General features: G+C 38.7%; 1 protein-coding gene across 4 annotated transcripts; it reads left to right on the top strand.

Annotated features, from left to right (window-relative positions):
* Nucleotides 1–7341: 7341 nt before the first annotated feature.
* RB195_006164 (uncharacterized protein) lies at nucleotides 7342–14646 on the top strand (the record flags this gene model as incomplete). Of its 4 annotated transcripts, XM_064179080.1 has the most annotated exons (8): nucleotides 7342–7423; nucleotides 10447–10535; nucleotides 11528–11652; nucleotides 11877–11984; nucleotides 12351–12408; nucleotides 14267–14347; nucleotides 14443–14526; nucleotides 14590–14646. In XM_064179080.1, 8 exons carry the CDS (start codon nucleotides 7342–7344, stop codon nucleotides 14644–14646), a joined length of 684 nt encoding a protein of 227 aa, XP_064036067.1. The 4 variants fall into 4 exon arrangements, with proteins under 4 accessions (XP_064036067.1, XP_013306633.2, XP_064036066.1 ...); XM_013451179.2 differs by lacking the exon at nucleotides 11877–11984; XM_064179079.1 differs by lacking the exon at nucleotides 11877–11984 and having other exon boundaries at nucleotides 14584–14646.
* Between the last annotated feature and the right edge of the window lie 8 nt (nucleotides 14647–14654).

Below are 14654 nucleotides of genomic sequence, written 5' to 3'. Positions count from 1 at the left end.
AAGTTCGCAGCCGTCAATGCGTTATCAAAGTCCGTTGCGCGTTGCAATGCAAGCCGTCGCAAAAAAGGCGACTTCCGGGCCGTTTTTTTTTTGCAAAAAGAGAGATAAGTGAAACCACCTGGTTTTCCACAATCTGCGACCCTGTATAGGAGTTTTCCATGGAAATCCGTACCATGCCAGATTTATGGTACGCTGCCTTTAAAGGACCATCACCATGCCTTATAAAAGTGGTGCTCCAGCGCCAGAAAACAAAATGGTAGGGTGGCACGAGTCTCGCGACGCTAGTGTGCTGTTGTGAGTCCAGGCTGGAAACAAGTAAGATGGGGCTAAAATTGGTGCGCCTGCGTCAGAAATCAGTAGTGTTGGATAGCACGTGTCCGACGGCCCTAGGTAGGCATGTTAGCATCAAAAGGTAGTGGAAAGTATTCCACGGCATCATATACAGCTGTACCAGAAAATAGAAGGTTTAAGAGTGGTCCCACGACGTCATAGTACGACGACGCCGGAAAACTGTGCAATGAACTGAGACAGGTTGCCTGTATTTCGAATCACCAAAGTGTATAATCCTCCGTATGTCCACTCCTCTATAGGTTACATTCATCATATTTGCCACATAATTTCTTCGGAAATTAAACACACGCATGCAAAAGTCCGTTTTAGTAGGAGCTGATTATTTACGTGATCTGACATAAGGTCCTTATGGTTATCAGTACGATGGTAACTTTCACGTCATCAACCACTATCACACCATTCTATGCTAACTGCTGGGGGCAACGACGAGAGAAGCTTAAATGTTATAGTGGTATTGAAGGAAGGAATATCATGCTATAAAATAACGGTTGAATTGGTGCATCGGCGCCAGTATGCAATGCAGGGGTTGAGTCGGACTCGACGGCGTAAAATTGGTGCGCTAACGTCAGAAAACGCTGGTAGGTACAGATTTCGTGCAACGGCGCAAAAATTGGGGTCAGCACATTTATTGATGCGGTAGTACCGGGCAACAATTCCAAGCGGCTTTGTCAAGTGAATGAGTCGTTGTGTACAGTTTCATAGCCGTGATAAGTGAATGTGTTTCATTTCACCCTTATGAATCCCTGTTGAATTGGTATTCCCCGCATGATCTGACGTAGAATCCTAACTATTTCAGTTCACCTCATATGTTTGCACATCATTCTATGTTAACTGCTCGATAAAAAGTGAGGATATTTAATAGTTTAAATAACGTCTTCAAATTCAGACGGTAAAAAAGAGTATGAGTTTAAATTCAAGTTTGAATATTCTCCAAGTGAAGTACTGACCTCTTTGAGAAGAAAACTATCAAATCTTTCATGAATGCCCAAACTTCTTAGAAAAAGGGCGGAAAAAAGTTGCGAGGGTAAGAAAAGTCCAACTCTGTACCAAAAAATTACAGAGAATGCCACTACTTTTAGTTTTATTGATAAGCGAAGGCGAGCGAAGCGAGAACCACAAGAAGCTCCCACGCTTGAAAGGCTTGGGAGCTTGAAAATGCAAAGTAAGGAAGACATAGAAACTCATAAGTTCAAAGCCGTAGACCTATAGCTGCTGTACTAGGAATTCTAACCGTGAATACTCAAATGAAATGAGGTTGAGGTGAAAAGGAGCTCTGGGACAATTTCGCATGAAAATTCAAGGGTATAAGAACAGTTCTTTTCGAGCTCAAGGAAACTTCATCTTACTTGCGATTTTTTCTATCTACTCTTAGATTCTGTGAATTTATGGAAAGCTCATGAGCAAATAAGTTAACCTTTGTAAAATAGTACAAGAAATCGCGTGGACTGCAAACTCTAAAAGCAGGAACTTTAAAGTTGTGCAAATCTTCAATTTTGACCCTCACTGCTGAGACCTCCATTGAGTGAATTTTTTTACAACGAACATTAGGTCAAAAATCATCTCATTTGTCCAAAGAGAAGTGCAGAGTTTAATGACTCGTTGATCTCAGCAACAGCAGCCGACCTCTTCTTCCCTTTACCAACCAGCTACGAGTCGATGATTGTTGTTTTTGCATAGATTCATGAGGCCGACGCAACTAATTGCCCCCACTGACTTCGGGCTCGGCTAGGATCCGCTCGCAAGAGGCGGAGTCGGTGTCTTCTCGCCGACACTGATCTACTCTGGGCAAATGACAACTCCTAACACTTCTACGCACATTCTTCCAACTCATTTTTCTTTCACTACGTATGAACGAGTTTTCGAGATTAATCAGCAGCGAATATGTACCAACACGAGCGATCATCTGTGCTTCATTGACCAGCAGTTGAAACATTCCATTGAGCTTTGCTCTTTTTGGATAGACATTATGCAGAAGAGATTTTAATATTAAGGTGAAATTTTTGGTAATTATTGCGCTGCTAACCACCACTGACCATTGATCTAAGTTTACAACTTTATACCGGTTTTTTTCTTTTTCTCTACCACCCGCAACGTGCAAGCAGCTTTGTCGGTGTTTATCTACAGTACTTACACTAAAGCAGTTGCTGTGAACGTGAAGGGCATCTCCTTGAGCTGAGATGAAAAGTAAGGACCTTGCGCTTTGTCCATAGGAATCAAAGTAGTTCAAAAGTAAATCTTTCTTCTTTCACTATTTGTTACTAGAATTTCTATGATTTTCATCGAAATTCTATTATTTTGCAGATTTTTTAACTTTTACATACAAGAGTACACACACATCTCAGCATGTCCATCTTTGCCTCCGTTAATATCATGAGATTATCAGAAAGAAATTAGCGCAAAACTCTCTTACGTGCGGTATTGATCTACTTACAAGTCATGTATTCACTGCAACATCCCACTCATAGTATCTCTGCTCCGTGTCTTATTGTCTGCTCAGCTCCCTTGTCTTAGGTTCATATCACTGACAAGGATTTAGCGTCACTGCTTTTGATAACGGTTGACTACTAGCTCCTATATTACTCAACCTTTTTGAATTTTACTTGTTTTTTTCAAGATTACAACTTTTGAATTTATACACAACTTTCCAACTCATTTGAGGGAGTGGATTTGCTCACTTGGCCCAAACAGCTTTTTCATGTTGCTGAAAAAAAAAACCTGCAAACCAAAGCAAACTAGTACTGTATACATGTTTTTCATAGATTATTCAACATTTCCTTCTGCAGTTTTCGTTAATTATCCTTAACTTAAGGGCGATACAATGCATCTTTTATTTTGATATTTTATAGAGCCTCGATTATCTCGCTTTCCTAAGAATCCACTTTCAAAACCTTCTCACACATTGTCTCATGACTTATTGAAGGAAATAAGCAAATAAGCAGTTATGTAAACTTTCGTTTTGACCTTTGTTACAAATTTGACATGCGATGAAATCGAGAGCACTAATTGGCGCCCACCGTTCGGAAACTGAAAACTCTCGAAGTTCTTGGAGTGGAAAAGACCGCAAAGATTGAAGCTATACCCACTTCATTCTGTGACTAGTTACGTTTCTAAACGATACAGGGATTCTTCATGTGATGCGATGAAACCAACCAAAATTCTAGATCTAGGTTTGTCTACAATCCTCTGAAACGGAATTTGCTTCGACTGTTTCGTTCGCAATCAATTGGCTGACAAATAAAAGGAGAAGTAACGAGATCTCTAGAGAATAACTACGACTGTACCCTCATTTTGCAAGTCGGGCCGAACAATAAGGACCATGTTAACGCCACGCCAACAAAGGGGGGCGCTTCAGCAAAATGGACGCTCCACATCTTTGTTGAAAAAATGAGAGCTGCCGTGTTCTGTTGTCAAACACGAGTAATAACAGGTTTTTTTTGGAGAGACACACCATGTGAGTTGAATTATTCACTTCCAGAATGAGGTAGGGGTGCGGTGTTTTGTGGGGCACAACTGCTGGATTTCTTTGTTTTCTTCTAACCCAAATGTCTCAACTCAGAACGGAGTTTGTAGCTCGAAATGAAATTATAAGGATGAGGTCAAGAGGACACATCAATTCCAGAGCCTTTTATATATCGTAGACCTGTAGAAAGTCACAGCAATTGAACATATCTGAAAAAATGCTTTCATCAGCACAGAATTCTTTTCCTAAGCTCCAAAGAAACTCTGTCGAGATCTTTTTCCGTCCAAAACGGATGTCGTATCACCACGTATGATAAAATTCCAGACATCTCCATAATCTCCAATTAGTCTGTGGTGGAAGATCATTTCGGTGCAGAAGTCGTGTTCGAGCTCTTCTCTTGGGCTTGATCACGAATTCTATCACTGACCGTAATGAATTATTCAGTTTATCCGAATAATGTATGTCCTTCTAATGACAGTCAAGTAGTTCTGATCTGCAGAATAAATCTCAGCTGTTTCAACACGATTTCAAAAATAAAAAAAATAAAGCAGTTGTTTGGAAATATTTACAGTATTTCGGTAATCTTTAGACTATAGCAAAAATAGCGACAAAATATGGACTACATCACTCTTCTTAGTTAGTGTTGGAATTTACTTGAAATTGGGTTTTGAGTAACCCTTTTTCCTTTTTTACTAGATTTTGAAGGTCCGCGAATGTTTTCATAGTTTCTCACAACATGAGAAGTTTATTCTCATATGATGTTCATAGAGCCCAAAAAATGTCCATTTTTTGCAGCAAAAATGGCTGTATTGACTCGTATTATTCGACGCAATTAGTAGCTGTTCATAGCTTGTTTGTCATCGCTTAGTTGAGCTAATAAACGATCATATGAGGGTGAAAAGGACGACTTGTTAGTCGTTGAACGATTTTTCCTTTTGGAGATACAAAACTTTTCTGCGCTGCACTTTCCACTACGCATTGTCAGTATTTTTGCTTTCATTTCATTTTTTGAAAGTGCAGTAGCAAGAAAACTACACGGCATCTTCAGAAATTTTTCTATGAGCAGTTGTATTCCTGACGAAAACAGTGCTATTTCAACATTAAACGAGTAAAGAACATCACTTCGCTTTAAAACGTTGCAATATAATTGCCATTAGAAAACTTTTTACTTAGTATATTCCATTTATATTTAGCAGATGTTTTTTTTCACCTTACTTGAAAATTGCATCTTTAATACAATTTTATTCCGCGACTATTCCCAGAAACATGGGAAGGTGGACCTCACTGTAGCGTTTAGAAACCGCACCACTCTATAAAATTTAACTGAAAAATCTTTATTAGATTTCTTAAAATTCAGCCTCAAAACTTTTTTGTTGAATGCTAAAGGATAATTTGTAATGGCCGCCGAAGGCTAAACTACTTTGTTATCACTGTGGCTTCCCAAATCTTTATCTATCATTCGTTTTTTCTTCACTGGAAGCAATTTTCTTGCTTTTCTATCACTTTCATACTGTCCATTATGAGAGTTAAATACTGCTGTTTACACGTTGCTTAAAGTGTTATATTATCCATCTCATCGAAGTGGTCAATAAAACAATTCACTTCAAAATAGCCTTGCTATTTTAAACAGGAGAAATTTCATTGCTAATAAATACACATCAGGAGAACGGCTAGTTCTCCAAGTAAAAAGCTCTTTTCTCTAATATGTACGGTGGTGTCAATTTATTAGCGCATCATATAAATAATGCGCCTTCTCAATTGCATAAATTAAAGTCTGAGTAGAATTTAAAGAGAGATCCGTTGAAAGTCTATGAGAAAGTTGGAAAGGATGCAGAAAATGAAGCCGAATAAATTAAAGCTTAAAGAGATCTGGCTTAAAACGAAAATTTAAAGTGGTAAATAATAATAAATAAACAGCAAAAACCACATTATTTGTGGGATAACCAGTTTGTATCCTCAGTGCACGAGAGTCGTTATGTGTCCGCATTTAAACAAACTCTTCGCTCTCAATCAACCCCGCTATTGATGAATCTCAGCACATCATTATGAGTTTCTATTCTCACTTATACCTGAAAAGAAAAGTATTTGTGACTAATGGTGCTGTAATCGACTTTTCATAAACATCAGCTTGATGATGTATTAATTTTCAATCCTGAGTTTTTTTACGCAACGTTTGAGTATACTTCACTCCTTCCTAACTAGTTTGTTGACAAATTCGCCTTTTTTAGAATTTTCGAAAGTCCAACGTAATCTACACCAATAAACTTTCTATTTCCCATCTAAAAAAACATTCTGAATTCGCTTTTATAATCTTGACTACTCGGAGTTTGAGGAAAAAGAGCCCATCGAAACGTTACCCTAAGAAAGACAAAGTCTTTAATAACTTTGGGTGAACCTAACTCAAAAGGAGAAACTAACTTTATACATTTATTCCCATATTTAGTAGATTATTTACTTAATTTTATCTTAAAAACAAGTTAATAAGATTGAGTAAGTTTTAGAGGAATAAAAAGCAAGTAAGAAACGAAACAGTGGTACTTACGCGATGTAAAAGTTGAGGACGAAAGAGTTGCGAGAGCCCCTGACAGAGCGAGAGCTGGTGGATTCTACACAACCAGTCTTACTCAATGAGAACGATATGATTTTTGACACATCTTGAAGATAAATCCAGTTTATATAAGGAATCAACTTAAAAAGAACAAGTTGCAGTTGGAGTCACTTTCTTTTTTTTTGAAGTACAAGATTGACAAGTACCTTGCAGTAATGTAGTTAATAAGATCTTCAGTCTATTTTCAAGAGCGTATTTTTCGTATTCGGATCTGTGGATTAGCTTCCGCGAGAGTGTTGACAGCTTAGGTGGTTAATAACATAAAATATTCACAGATGTTGAAAATCATCGATAGTGGCAGTTTGAAAAAGTCCCACCAGGTCTTGATTACTTCCTATCCCTCCATCTTAAGTATTCACTCGCTCGTTTACATTCTTTCTTCAACAATTGTCTTATATAGTTATATATATTATAGAGAAGAAAGAAAGAAAAAAAAATTGAGATTCATTGTTGCAATTCTTAAGGCTGTCTCTATGTTCTGAATCAAAATGACAACAAATCGCACGCACAGAGCAAGAACAATAATTGTTTAGCATCGGCTCCATACTTAACGTTCGTGACATTCTTATTCTCTCGTGAAAAATGAAAAATTATTGGCAAAACATCACCATATTATATTTCAATTTCTGCTCAGAAACATCAATAATTTTCCATGATTAAGAGCCGCTGTTATTCGAAGTCACCAGATGCTTTAGAATGTTAACGACAAAAATTATACGCTGATTTCTTAAAACAAATCATCTCCTCGAGTTTTCCACTTCGTCACCAAACTATTCCTGCTCTTCTCTCCTCCTCTTTTCTCTTGGTTGATCCTCTTTTTTTGCCGGTTACCGCCACATTTCTCAATTGTCTCTAGAGATCTCAACTGCTGAATTCCAGAATGTTCTACGCTTGCCTTGCAATAATTATACTTTTTATCATTATGTGTTCGTGTGTTTCGTTGGCAATTATCGACTTGGAAATGTATAACTTCGGATTGTATATAGTACTTCTTTGTATTGTAGGTGAGCTTGTTTCCTTTTTTCTTTTCCTTTCTTATTGTTTAACGTCTTCTTTTGTCTGAATCCAGTCCCTTATCGTGTAGCAACAGTCAGCATAAAAGGATTTCATAAAAAAAAACTAAGAAATTATTATAAAATACAGCCATAATCTGGTCTAAATCATTGCTTGGTCAAGCAGCTGTGCGTAAAGGGCGACATTGACAGCATACGTCGCTCTGCGCAATGGACGCGAAGAGCGGACTCCAGCAGGATCAATTCCTGATTACCTTTTATTTCTGACGATATGATTGGGGAATTTCTAGTAGCGTGCGAAAGTACAGTCCTGAGGATCGCGTAAGAGTTGTGAGATACCGTCCATAAATCTGGAAAACAACTGTTCCGAAATCGAACGTACGATCACACATGCTCAATTTTTATTGCTCTATACGTCCGCTCGGTGCGAGCGGAGGTTACATGACTGCATGCATTGTCCTGTCACTTCTCAGCAAGTAGAAATCAAAACACTGAAGAATCTGGTTTGTCGTCCACTTTGCTTTCCGTCCAAAAAAAAAACATCTGTACGGCATGGCATGGAGATGTTCAACCCAATTAAGGACTGATCGCATTAGAAGTTTGTGAAGACCATCCTTTTGGCACAGTTCTCATGGTCGTGCCCTACGAATGGTTCGAAACCTCCCTAGTCCAAACCACGCCTTTCATCCCTCCGTAGTTGGTAAATTGGTACCAGACATGTCTGGGAGGACAAAAACACTGACTTTATCATTGGCTGGCCTTTGCAAGTCATTGTATAGGTTAATACGCGTTCCGAAACCTCAACGATTACGAATTGCAGTGAAACGCGATGCGCATCCCAAGTGCATTGATACGCCAGTCACTTTTTCCTTCTATTTTGATTTCCTCCAAAATGACAATAAAACTTCGAAAAAATAAAAACTCAGTGCGTCATGAAGACTCAATTTTCACAAGGATGAAGATTTTTCTAATAATCCGCTGCTAGAAAGTGCTTGAGTTTAGTAGGGTTAGTCTTCGTGAAGATCTCGAATGCTCTCTCGTCTTTGGATTAATTTCGTTCAGGAAGGAGGCACCTCTTTTGGTCAAGAAGACGAGGACATGATGTTAATTGCCATGTTGTGGGAACTCTGAGAAGCTGTACTTTTAATCAGCTCCGTTTCTCAAGATATCTTACACCCACTCTCGTATCCTGAAATAACAATGCAGGATGGGCTGGAAGAAATAATTCGAAGGCATATATTCAGTTTTTGCACAAATTTGTGTTCATAAAACAACGACAGGATCGTGCATTTCTGATGACCTATGAATCTCATGTACAAATGGGTAAACAAAAAACGTTTCTGCTTCCCGGTGCTGTTGTGAACTTCTGCGTTCAGTTTGGTGCTTACGCATCTTTAATGAGGATTAGATTCGTGGATTGAGGGATTACATAAATAAAGATAAGAGACATAATGCTTTGGGTTAGTCACCGTGTACCCGTGGGGGGTGCGCCGCGCACTCCGTGCTTTACCATTATACAATCGACATGGAATCAATTTTACCTAGGTAAAATTTTAAGGCTTAAAATCTAAAATGCGTAAAATTTCCTTCTTTAAAAAACAATTCGCTCAAAAACTGTATAAATTAGCATATCAGGATTGTTTTTAACCTTATTTGAGCATAAAATGTTGCATAGATGATGACGGCCATGTGATGTGTTGCAATAACAGCCTTTTTGCTGACTTTTGTTAGTTTTGCAAATAATCTTGTGCAGCTAGACGATGCCTATTGGCATGCATTAGCCACATTTCTCAAATTCCCATATTAGAAGCAATCATTTCCCATATGTAGAAGAAAATATGCTGATGAAACACGTGATCTGTTCAAGCGAAAATTCCAGACACCAGCACTGCAGCTCCATCACACAAAAGCATAGAGGCTGATTTTTTTAAATCGCGAATGCGTCGTTTGAACTGCTGTTGGACATGAAGCTCGTATTTATAACATCGGTAAATGTACCCTTCGTACGTTCGTTAACTCGAAATCGTTCAGATTCCATATCCAAACTATTTTTTTAACAGAGTGGAAAATTCCAGAAAGAAATTACTTTGACTTTTACAGTAGTCGTAGCATTCAATGAATGTTTTTGACACTATGCGATTTCAGACAACCATAGCACTGATTAGCTTACAAAAAGGGGTCAACACTGAATATTCTAGAGCGCCTGCTTCCTAGAAAAAGGTCCTGGCCGGGATCGAACCGACGACCTTCTGCGTGTAAAGCAGACGTGATAACCACTACACCACAGGACCACACAATGCTGCACCTATACAATTATTTTTCACTTTATTCATTACAACTCATTTTCTAACCGTGAGTAAACCACTCGCTAATCGAATCAGCAACTCAGCTCGGCGGCAGTGGTCCCAGCATTCCTACTGTACGACCCTCGTCGTATCTTCCACACGACGCTTTATAGGGATGTGAACATGAACGGTTCAACCTATTAAAATATCGTACCCTCCATTTTTTTTTCTCCAAACTTCCGCATCCGGAGATCTGAAAGCAATTTGGGACGCGGTTAACGGCGAAACATGTTTGCGTTAGCGCATCTGAACCTTTTTATTGCCTCGGCGGAAGTGGCAGCGCAGCCAGCCCAGGAAGAGTGGGGCTGCAAAGCCCGTCGTGTTAAAATAAGGTTTCTTGAAATTCTTGAAACGATAGAATTGAGGAATCGTAATGATTATGTCGAATGATCACTAATCCCTTTCATTTCGCCCATCGAACTATTTTTTTTTACTTTTTTTACGCACTCATAGACAAAAACAAAAGACAGCCCATCAATCAACGTAGTGTCTAACTTCGTTAAATGCGATGTATTGTTTACTTATTTCCTCGAAGAAAAAGAGGAGCATTTTTCTTCAATTATGGAGATGTTCCAAATATCTGCGGGTCTACATTTACAATAAACCTAGAAATGAAATTCAATATTGTCATTTCTACCAAGTTCAAAAGCATTCCAGCTTCTATTTTAGGCACCATGTTAGCCTGTGCACTTTGTATAGCAAATCCGCAAGCGTGTCCAAATCCCGAATGGTACACAAGATTCTGTTTTCACCTCCATGTGAGTTCAATTATTTCATTACAATTTATTAGAATGACCTCAGAAATACGCAATCGAAACTATGCGCAGCTTTAAATCGAGACCGAGACTAAACTTAACTTAACCAAAAATGAGAAAATTGTTGGCGAAAATCATGTTTTACTTCGGTAGAAGTTCTCAACGTACAAGTAAATTATGGCAACATGTTGATTCTCTTACCTATAATTCTGCTCCAGCGAACAGACCAATTTTTACACTAACATAGATGTATATGCACTCGGGAAAACAATCCTGAACTTTTGCGAAAATTACTTTACTCACACGAAATTTATACCTTTCTTAGTTCGGTTAAATTTGAGGTAGCCTCTAGAAATTTTTGGTTTTACCCCGTTAGTTTTATGTTTAAAATTAGAAATTGCACGTTTTACCTTCTAGTTCAGAACTAAAATTGAAACATTTAAGTTTTCGATTTTTCACCTTCACAACTCTCTTTTCCCTGTTTCTTCTCACTTTTTGCTTATTTCAGCAAGTTTATCTATTGAAAGTATTTATCTTCTGAGGATCTGCTAGAAGCAGCTAGTCATTCAACCGATTTAGGAAGAGTTTAAATCGTTAAAGAATCCAACCATTAAACTCTTCCTAAACCTATTGAGCACCTACTTTAAGGTGAGTTTAGCGCTTAGAAGTCTTCTAATCCATGAAAGGGACAGCTCCTCATGGAATTCTCGCCAGTCTCATGTCACAGGCTGATAAGTTACGCCTCTCGCTGCTGGCCTCGGATGCCTAATGACGAGCAATTAGAGCGGCGGCTAGTTAGGCGTCCATTGACTCCCAGAAAGGGGAGTGCACGTCACATTCCGGTGCTACTGAAATCGCAACAACTGATGAAAAAAAGCTAAAGAGCAAACGTTCTTCAGGACTAGGATTGATCCATTAATTCACTGAACTAGTAGTCTCCGAGCTTGGATTTTTGAGATCTCGGTGGAGGCCAAATGAATAATAAATTCGTTCAGGAAATGTATCCCGTACCAGAGGATGGGACTTCGAGTCCAAAAATGACTGGTCTTCGAGCACGAATGCAACAACATACGCAGAGTATGATAGGACAGTCCGAGGATTCTCAACGCTTACCCTTAAGGTGATTTTTCAGATGTAAACGAACAAAGTTTCGCCTTCACTGACACAACGCATAATCGTGATGTACTACAGCAAAAAGACTCTAATTTTTGTTTTGTAGAATCTGGGAAATCTTATCCAAGAGAATCTACTAATGGCGCATAGTATGTATACTACATACATACTAATACATACATATGTACATACTATACGCATACGCATACTATACATGTACTTATGACCCAGCGAGATAGCATTGAGTAAACACCTACTTCAATTCCACATTGAGGCTTTGGTCATGCACACACACACAGAGAAACACCAGATTGCGACCACATCCTGGCTACATAGCAGGTAACGAAACACATCCATGGCTAATTGATGTAAAAACCTTTTATCGTATCGTAACTATCAGTGCAATGAAGTTTACAGTTTTGCGTATATTTTTGGTCTTTTTTCTTTCTTGTGTAAAAAAAAGAAGCTAGCTAAAAAGAAAAAAAAGCTTCCTGCTACTTTCATCAGCAAAGAAATTCATTTTTCTGAAATCTCGGCATCCTCCTACGTTCCCGCCAATTCCTAAGATTTTCTTTTTCAATTCTCCTTTCACAATAACGATTTTTTTCTTAATTCCAAGTTATCAACCTATATTGTACTAGCTACTTAGTTTTCCCGAATAGTATGCTCGTTGGCAAGCGCAGCTAGAGGAGAGGACTGTTTCAGGCAAGAATCCCGTGCCACCGTTGCGATGCTCGCTCCTGCCGTTCACATCATGCATCAGGTGAGGTTCGCATTGTTTTCTTTACTTTTCCAATTACTTTGATTTTTTCAAAGTAAGGCGGTTTTCAATTCATGGATTATACTCTTCTCTTCAGTATTTCCGGGACATTATCGGCTGCTTGGGGCGGGTGTGGCGCAGTCGGTTAGAGGTCCGTTGTAGCCACACGGTCGAGGGTTCGAAACCGCCTTAGTGCAAACCAAGCCTTTCATCCCTCCGGGGTCGATAAATTGGTACCAGACTCGTCTGGAAGGAGAAAAACACTGACTTGATCATCGGCTGGCCCCCGCAAGTCATTGTATAGGCTAACACGCGTTCCAAAACCTCAACGATTATGAATTCCAGTAAAACGCGTTGGCGCATCTCAAGTGGATTGATACGCCAGTGACTTTATCTTTTATCCTTTTTATCGGCTGCTTTATCTTTCAAACACTAAATATGTGGTCATCTATGTATGTAGTTAAGGGAATTACGTGGTTATAAAAGGAAATCAATCTCCATTAGTTTTCGGAGAGTCGAAAGAATGGAAAACAATGTTTAAGACAAACACCACAATAAGGAGGACCTATTCTGAGTCTGAAACTCACACTTCTTCTGATTTGAGTTCTGATTAAAAAGGTGTGTTCCTCTTAAAATAGCCTCTTCTGTCCCGCTACAAGGTTTTCGGAGTTGTCAGTTTGTTCGCAAACGTTACAGCAATGGCTAGCTGTCACTCTACGTAACCGTCATTTTGTTGTTCTCTTATTTTGATCTTTTTATTCACACAACGCCCGTAGAATGAGTCTCGAAGAAACACGCCGAAAACTAGTTGTAATATTTTCAGGAAAAAAAGCCCACGGGGAAGCTCGCGTAGTCTGAAGCTGAACTTCTCTTCTTTCGATAAAATATTAAAAATGACTTCATTGTGCGTATGTTGAGGACGTTGAACCAATTTCTCTTCCAAAAAAAAATCAAAAATTATACAAAAACTGCGGTAGTGCATACATACATTGATGGTGACCTTGCCGGCAGTCTACAAAAAATTGAAAACAGAACCGAGCCCATCTGCAAATATTTTCTTCATCCGTCAAGGAACGTTTTTATGTTTTCATTTACCACTGAATAGGTTATTGCTATTTTTTGAAGCACTATTGTTTATTACTCAACATTACTATTTAACATTGCAACATTGCTACTTCTTTACAATTTGTAGCCTTTTTACACTGCTCAATCTATATTTACCTGATCTTCTTATTCTTATCTTATTATCTTTTTATAACCAAGGTCTCAAACATGGAAAACAAGTTTTCCGAGATATTCCAATAACGACTAGCTTTAATTTCTGAAATATGGAAACTGCAATTCTTTTTTTTTCGAAGTTTTGATTCCCACCTTTTATAAATCACTCATAAATTATAAATATGCACAAAAATCCCACTGTCGAATTGTATTGAGGCGGGTGCAGCATAGTCGTTCACAGGTTCCGCTGCGACTACCTCATCGATTGATGGTTTGAAATCGCCCCAGTGCCAACCATGATTTTCATCATTCCGTTTTGTTTGTCATCTTGTCGACAAACTGGTGCCGGACCTGCCTGGGAGGATAAAATAAGATGAAATAAGAAGATAAGGATAAACTGACTTGATACTTCGGCTAACCCCCGAAATTCATAGCACTCGCAGGAGCTGCAGGCTAGACTCGCGTTCGCAAACCTCAAACGATTCTGAATTGAAGTGAACGCGTTGACGCACCCCAAGCGGATCCACCTGGTCCTCTTTATTTTTTGAGCGCATTGTAATCACTTGTATCAAAAACGAGATTACTACATATGCTTTTACTGACTATGTATTACTACATAGCCTTTGTATGGATGCCATTTCAGGTATGGAAAGGTATGGCCTGGGTTGCGGAAGGTATCGAAGACGAAGAGGAAGAAAACCATGCGTATGATAAAATGGAACAGGTTGTATTATTTCCCTTTCATTTTTTACACAAACATTTTTATATCACTCATTCTATCTTCGCAATCATATCTTTCTGAATAATTCTCTTATTAAGGGGCCTTCTTGCGAATTTTCCGGTAACGTTGCATTCAAACGATTGTCAACTATCGCTGAGACTAGTTCAAATCCTCGAGAAATTGTGAGATCTTTCATTGGCTAATTTTACTGAGCTCTTTCTAAATAATACGATTTTGAGTTACAGGAACCTGTGGAGGAGATCAGTAGCGAAATCAACTCCAGGAACGATGTCACTCTTTAGCAGCACCT

Source organism: Necator americanus, chromosome I (assembly GCF_031761385.1).
Source record: "Necator americanus strain Aroian chromosome I, whole genome shotgun sequence".
Classification (NCBI taxonomy): domain Eukaryota; kingdom Metazoa; phylum Nematoda; class Chromadorea; order Rhabditida; family Ancylostomatidae; genus Necator; species Necator americanus.
The sequence above is the reverse complement of the archived record's forward strand: the minus strand, read 5'-3'. Positions and strand labels throughout refer to the sequence as shown.